Genomic DNA, 7,884 nt, shown 5'->3' with positions numbered 1-7,884 from the left:
GCTTTTGACTTCCTGTATTATAGACTTCATCTCCAACAGTTCCATTTGAGTCTTTTGTAAAGTGTGTAATTCCTCTTTTAGATCTTGCAAGAATTTCCACATCTCCTGGAACTTGTCAACTTCTTTCTCCTTTCTCCTTAGCAGTTCATTATCTCTCTTCTCTTCCATCTCTGTTAGCTTTGACATTATGAATGCTCTAAATTCTTTATCAGACATTTCCATGATTTGCATTGAACTGCTTGTGGATGAAGAGGAGTTACTCTTTTCCCTTGGAGAAGAGGTATTTTCTTGTTTTCCCATATTTCTTGTTATCTGGCAGTGATTTCTTGTCATCTGATGGATGGTGTGTTTTTTTCAAATTCTTGAAGTTCAGTCTGAATGTTCAGGAGCAAGCAGACAGAGGTGATCTAGAATCTCTTTGCCGTTCTGTTGTGATCACGCTAGCTCATTTGCTGGAGGCTGAATTATCGGTAGAAAATCTTCATTCCCTGCAATACCTAGTTTGCTGGAGCCATGTGGAACCTTCTTCTGAGGGCCTGGCCTCTTCTGCCACTAGCTCGTTTGCTGGAGGCTGAATTATCGGTAGAAAATCTTCATTCCCTGCAATACCTAATTCGCTGGAGCCATGTGGAACCTTCTTCTGAAGGCCTCATAAACTCCTTTCTCCAGCCTCTGCCTGGACTTAGCCTCCAGCAGCTGGACCTAGTTTGGCAATAACATTACCACTCTTATGCTGAATCCTGTTGTCCTTGTAGTGCTATGACTGTTCAGCTCTGTCAACCGTCACCACACAGCCGTCGACTCCACCAACTTCCATCTTAACGCACCTTTCTTCTTATTATTTTTTTAAACCAATCTGGCCCACAAATTTGAGCCTCAAGTTTTTGGCAAGAAACTCAATATTGCCATATAAACCGTTACAGAATTCACTTAGTCCTTGAGGAGGAGAAGAACATGGGGAAGCCAACTCTACTCCTAGATGGGACTTCCTTACACTCAGATGAATGAAAAAGTGTCCCTGCATCTCCAAGAGACAATGAGGATGAGAGAAAGAGTACTAGGCCACATTCTAGTACTGGGCAGGGAAGTGTGAGAATGCCAGATTTGGCAGAAATTCTGAAGTCTTTCACCTGTCATTCAATAGCCAGGTATTTGTGAACAAGTTACTCATTTCTTCATTCATATAATGAATCTACAACACCCTCCTCAAAGGGTTTGAGGAGGTTTATATGATATGTATAAAATGAAATTATAATCTTTAATTGAAATGCATTCAAAAGAGATTATTCCTTGTAATAAGTTCTTTTTTCTTTACTTCCTTTCATGAGAAAGAGAGACAGAGAGATAGAGAGGCCTTCAATATGGTCTTGGCAAGACATGATGCTCCCTAGCCTTCCAGCCAGGCAAGATCTCAGATAGGCTTGGCATGTTCAGGTCAACCAGGGCAGAACACCAGGGCCATCCCATGTGGCTCCCGTATCACACAGGGGTGCCTACTGCCTGCACAACCATGGCTGGGCCCTTCGCTGTAATTTCAATGTAACATGAAGACATAATGCAAAGCACAATTCAGTAAAGGCAAAAAGAGTTCAAGGTGAAGGTATAAAAGCCACTGGCTCTCTGGAATGTTCTATATACAAAATCTTGACCTATGAGGGATACATGTCCTGCAAATTAGCCCCCACACATTTTGTAGATTTACCCAGTACCTCAGTATCTTAATCACAGTTCCCTCTGCCATTGGCTCTGATAAACTCTTTTTTTTTTTTTGGAGAGGTTTCCACTATAGGGTGCGTGCGCTCGCCAGACAGAGAGAGACAGAGAGATAGAAAGTGAGAAATCACCTCCCAGGGGGGATGGTCATGCAATCCCTTCTCCATTCTCCTCTCGGGATCTTGGGCAAGCACGCACACGCGCCCGGCGTGAGTTTTAAGCCACCGGGTCTGGGACTTGAATCACGATCGACTACGTGGGAGTCCAGCAACATAGCCATTGCGCCAACTGCTGGTCCCATAAACTCTTCTTGAAAGAGCCCAAATAATGGGCTATATTTTTCATATGATGATTTTGTACTATATTCTTTTCACATAACTTCCAAGGGATAAGACTATCACTGTATCCCGAAAAGCAGGTCAAAACCAAGTGACATGTATATTTAATAATATTTTCAAATATCCTGGAGCTCTTCAGACATCATTGCTATGTTCATGGAGAATTAGTTTTGCAAAAACCTCTCCATGGTGCTTCTAACACTTGTCTTCCTCCACACTCCTGTCACCGTCACCGAAATTCCCCGAGATGCTCTCACCTGCCCAAGTTCTTCATTAAGATTTGATGTCCTGGCCATTGCGGGAGTGTCATTTCCTAGATAATACATATCTGTGTCCTGGGAAAGAGAGAGAGAGAACTTTTGGGAAAACAGTTCACAACATGAACTATTTTGTTAACTAAAATAAATTAGTAACATTAATCCTTCGCTAAGATTAAACAGATAATAAATTAAGAATAAGTAATTTAAACTGTTTCATTTTAATATAAATGTTAATTTTTTTATTTGGGGGGTAATAAATAGAGCCTATTTAGGATGGAGAAATCCTGTGATATAAGGGAGAAAATATGGCGTTTATACACAGAAGATTTGGTTTAACAATGATCTTTTGTGACCTAGACTCATGATTTTGAGTTTATTGTCTACTTCCTTCACAGAACTGCTGTAAAGATCAAATAAAAATACAGACTGCTGAAATCCAGTGCTTACAAGCCATGGCAATCTCTTAAAAATTTGACCTCCTGAGGCCAGCAGGTGGCATGATGTTAAGGCACTGGACCACCATATGGCCGACTATAGTTCAAGTCCAGGACCTGGTGGCTTGCTTTATCACTTTCCCCCTCTATTTCTCTCTCTGATCAAATTAAAATAATAAAAATAACAAATAAAATGAAATAATTAATATTTTTGGAGAGGTTTTTGCTATAGAATGCGTGTGCTCACCAGAAAGACAGAGAGAGACAGAGAGACAGAAAGCGAGAAATCACCCCCCACGGGGATGGCCACACCGCAAGCCCTTCTCCTCCATTCTCCTTTTGGGATCTTGGGCACGCATGCACATGTGCCCAGCGTGAGTTTAAGCCACCGGGTCCAGGACTCAAACTATGGTCAACTACATGGGAGTCCAGTGACATAACCATTATGCCAACTGCGGGTCCCAATATAAAATAATTATTTTTAAAAAATTCTACCTCCAAGACCAGCCCCATTACCTAGTGGTTGGGGACCCAGATCTCACATGGCTGACTAAGATTCAAGTTCTGGCCTTAGTGGCTTAAAAAACTTGCCAGGTATGTGTGTGGGGGCCCCAAATCCTGACAGGGTGGAGAAATGGAAAAGAAGGGATCGTGGCATGATCACACTCCATTTTTCTCTGTCTCTCTCTGATGAGCACATTTGCTTTCCGGCCATTAAAATAAATAAATAAATAAAATAAAAACAAAAACTACTACCTTAGCCCTTACAATCGAATTGAAGCTTATTGTCACGGTCACTTTTGAAATATAATGAACAGTATGGACACACAACTAAGAGGTCTTTCTTTAGCACCAATTACACTTCCAAAGCATCAACAGCAGTTACAGCCAGATGACAAGCACCTCCTAAGCATTCCACCCCTATTATCTCCCTGGACCACAACTCCTTGAAAAGGTATTATTGTTCACTCCATTTCTCAAGGACATCCTCATTGGCTATCCTTGCCTGTTTTCTCTTTGGCTAGTTTAAGCCGTAGACCTCAGGACATAATTGTAACTGAATTGTATTCCTCCTTTTCTTGGAGCTCAATTAAACGGCAAAGGCTCTAAGAGAGTATTAGAAAACAGCAGCTGGCATTTTTCCGGCAGCACCACTTGTAAATTCTGCTTTAATACTCACCCAGTTTATAAAAAGGGCTTGAGTGTATTTCACAACCTCTAGGGTCACCAACAGACTGATGGGAATAAGATTGTTGTACAAGATGATGAATGTCAACAGGTTGTATCCGAAATTATCCGAGTTTGTATCTGTGGAAGAAAACCAGAACAGCTGTATAGTTTTCGTTACAGTCCCTTGGCTTTATCAATTGGAATTTTTCTAAAAGATGCTTATAGTAAATCTATTAAAATGAAAAGCTCCTAGTTAAAATAGTTACTGGAGGTTTGCTCTCTCTCTCATGGAAGAAATAAAGAAAAAGTAAACTTAAAAAAAAAAAAGTTAAAAGAAAAAAGCTCCAAACAAAGAACAAGTATTTTTTTAGAAGTTACTGAGCACCACCTACTATGTGTCAAAAATTGAATGCACAGACTATTCAGACTCAGCCCTGGCACACCACGAGCTGGCTCCTCCTATGAGGTTTTGGGAGAGGAAAGAGAAGAAAGCACGCCCTCAGTGTGACTAGGCAGCAGGGTATGTTATGGAAGACTTCATAGGACATTTCAGGACCCAATCAGGATGCAGGTTTTCAATGGGAAGGCAGTTACTGAAGGCTATCCCAAAGTATAGATGCTTGAGTAAAGCTTTGAAGAACAAAGAGAAGACAATTAAGTTAAAAGAATGAAGGGGGGACCAGCAGATGGCATAGTGGTTACATTGCTGGACTCCTACATAGTCGACTGTGGTTTGAGTCCTGAACCCAGTGGCTTAAAATTCATGCCAGGCACATGTGCATGTGTGCCCACAATCCCAAGAGGAGAATGGAGGGGAAGGGACTGCAATGTGGCCATCCCCCTTGAGGGGTGATTTCTCGCTTTCTGTCTCTGTATCTCTCTGTCTCTCAGGCGAGTGCATACACACTGTAGCAAAAACCTCTCCAAAAAGAGAAAAAAAGAATTCAGTAAAGACAACAGGCATTTGTAATGATTGTAAAGAACAGCTACAACCTCAACCTCTCTAAGGCATGATACCTTTAGGACACACCAAAGAGCTGGTAAGATGGAAAACAAGTGTGAACAAGAGAAGCAGGCAAAGAGAAGGAGGCAGGAAGGCTTGGGTGTATTTATTAAAGATAAGAGAAGGAATGTCTCTATGGAACAAGGTCTCTAAGGGTGGAACAGGAGCCTGAGGGATGGAATCCAAAGCAGTGGAAAGATCAACTAACTAGGACAAGAATAGGGATCAGGAGAGGGAAGAGAGGTACAAGGTCTAGGGGTATCAAAAGGGGAAGTTCTTTCTTTGATGGCCATGATACCTTGCTGGAAGGATAAATAGTGAAATCTTCATCACTTAGTGAGACAGTTAAGGGAGAGGATTATATCAGGTTGAGGATTTCACTTGGATTGAAGATGCCTCTAAAGGGAAATGATATTAGAATATCAGAAGGCTAGGATCAGAGATTAAGAATCTGTAATGGCTACATAGTTATCAAGCTTTTTCCCAGGAAATTGTCAAATGGTGGTAGTTTGATTCATATTTAGAGTTTTTACATAAAGATAAGGTGAGCAGGCATAGGAGCCAGCAGGAAATATGGTGGTTAAAGGTGTTGGACTCCCACATGGCCGACTGAGGTTCAAGTCTCGGACCTGGCAGCTTGCTTTCTCACGTTCTCTCTGTCTCTCTGTCTCTCTCTTTGTCTCTTTCTGGTCAAATTGGAAAATAATAATAATTATAAATAAAGGTAAATAAAATAGTTTAAAAAAAGAAATTTAAAAAGAAAAAAGAGTAGGCACAAGCTAGTCAGTAGTTGTACCTTTCTACCATCCTTTTTTTAAATTTAATTTTATTATTTTTATTTACATTTGATTGTCATACATCTTTATGACATACAATATGGTTTTTCCGAGCATGTATGCAATGTGAGATCATCCAATCAAGGATATTATATACATCATTTTCAATAAAGAAACTTACATTTTAGTATCTGTTCAGTGTTTTTGTTATGAGTCCCACCAACCCCCTTTCCAGCTCCCTCCCATACATCTACACTTGTGTTCTCTACTTTTATGTTGTAAATTTTTTCAATTTCTGCCATAGAGTACAAATATATGGTATGTACTGAGCTGGGACATAGAGTGTTTCTCTTTTTTTCTTGGTTTGAAATAGAAGACTTTTACTTACTTTTTAATTTTTAACTTTATATTTTTGTTCTCTACATTTGTTGTACATCTTTTTGGCATACAATATGTTTATTCAAGTATGCATGCAGTGTGAGATAATCAAATCAAGGATATTACTATATGCATCATTTTAACAAAGAATCTTACATTCTTCTTTCTGTTAAATGTTATTTTCCTGAGCCCTACCAAACACCTCTCCAACCCTCTCGCACACAGTCTCTGCTATCTACACCTGTCCTCTCTACTTTTATGTCTTCTAATCTTTCCATTTCTGTCCTAGAGTGCAGACATTCTGAATATATTGAGCAGGAACATATAGTGTTTGTCTTTCATAGTTTGGCGTATTTCACTTAGCATATATCTTCCACATTTGCCTGCTGCATGATGAAAGACATAGTCTTTATGGCTGAGTAGTATTATTGTGCATATGTGTCACATTTTTTTAAAATATACTCATCATTTGTTGGGTACTTAAGTTGATTCCATGTCTTAGCCTTTGTGAATAATGTTGTAATAAACATAAATGTGCAAATGTCTTTCCAACTGAGTAATTTCTTTTCTTTTGGGTAAATACCAAGTAGTGGGATCACTGGGTGATGTGGTAGTTCTACTTGTAAATTGTTGAGGAATCTCCATATTGTTTTCCACACTGGCTGTACTAATTTACATTCCCACCAACAGCACAGAAGGGTTTGCTTTTCACCACAGCTTCATGGACACTTGTTATTTTTTTATCACAGTCATTCTGTCTGAGGTTAAATAACACCTCTTTGTGGTTGTCAGTTGCTATTTCTCTTGTGATAAAAGATGTTGAGGGACCAGCAGTTAGCATAATGGCTATGTCGCTGGACTTCCATGTAGTCAACTGAGGTTCAAATCCCAGACCCGGCGGCTTAAACTCACACCGGGTGCGTGTGCATGTGTGCCCAAGATCCCGAGAGGAGAATGGAGGAGAAGGGATTGTGCTGTGGCCATCCCCCCGGGGGGTGATTTCTCACTTTCTATCTCCCTGTCTCTCTCTGTCTTTCTGGCGAGCGCATGTGCCCTATAGCAAAAACCTCTCCAAAAGAAAAAAAAGTATGTTGAGCACTTTTTCATGTATTTCTAACCATTCATATGTCTTTCTTTGACAGTTATCTGTTCAATTCATTTGCCCATTTGTTAAATGGGTTACTAGTTTTTCTGCAGGTGAGCCACTTGAGTTCCTTATATATTCTGTCTATCAGTCCTTTATCTGAAGTATAGTTTGCAATTTTTTCTCTATCTCTTTGCTCTATTTATTGTTTCCTTTGCTTTGCAGAAGCTTTTTTAGCTTGATGTAATCTCACTTGTCTATTTTTAGAATTGTTGTCTACACTTTTAAGAGTCTTATTTAATAAATCTTTGCCAACTTCAATGTTTTCAAGTGTTTCTCCTGTGTTTACCACACGCAATTTTATAAGTTGAGGCTTTATGTTTAGATCTTTATCTGTTTTCCATTTACTTTTGATAATTGTGAGAGACAGGGGTCTAGTGGTATTTTTCTGTGCATAGATTTCCAGTTTCAGAAAACACCATTTTCTGAAAAGAGTTTCTTTTCTCCACAGACTGTTTTGCACCCTTTGTCAGAAATCAGTTGGCTCTAAAAAAACGGTGAAACTGTTCGTATCATTTTGGAAAAAAAAAATGCATATTTGACGACTGCAGTGAGCTGTGTGGGCACAGTTGGGTACTACTTTATAGTATGTTCATTCTACTCACTGGGGTTTATGCCTAAAGTCAGACTTGGGTTCATGTATAGGTATGTGTCAGCTGTGCTAGCTA

At 39.7% G+C, this 7,884-nt stretch overlaps 1 protein-coding gene across 3 annotated transcripts in view; it reads right to left on the bottom strand.

Moving 5' to 3' along the window:
* Positions 1-7,884, bottom strand: part of ATP8A2 (ATPase phospholipid transporting 8A2) — a 693,132-nt gene that overhangs the window by 543,100 nt on the left and 142,148 nt on the right. For all 3 annotated transcript variants that reach the window (XM_006159534.2, XM_006159533.1, XM_006159536.2), the window contains exons 12-13: positions 3,926-4,053; positions 2,309-2,386 (exon numbers count right to left, since the gene is read on the bottom strand). In XM_006159534.2, the coding sequence (XP_006159596.1) occupies positions 2,309-2,386; positions 3,926-4,053 (206 nt within the window). The remainder of the gene's footprint in view (positions 1-2,308; positions 2,387-3,925; positions 4,054-7,884) is intronic.

The sequence above is a fragment of the Tupaia chinensis genome, unplaced genomic scaffold, assembly GCF_000334495.1.
Source record: "Tupaia chinensis unplaced genomic scaffold, TupChi_1.0 Scaffold000634_1, whole genome shotgun sequence".
Classification (NCBI taxonomy): domain Eukaryota; kingdom Metazoa; phylum Chordata; class Mammalia; order Scandentia; family Tupaiidae; genus Tupaia; species Tupaia belangeri.
This window is presented reverse-complemented; position numbering and strand designations above follow the sequence as displayed.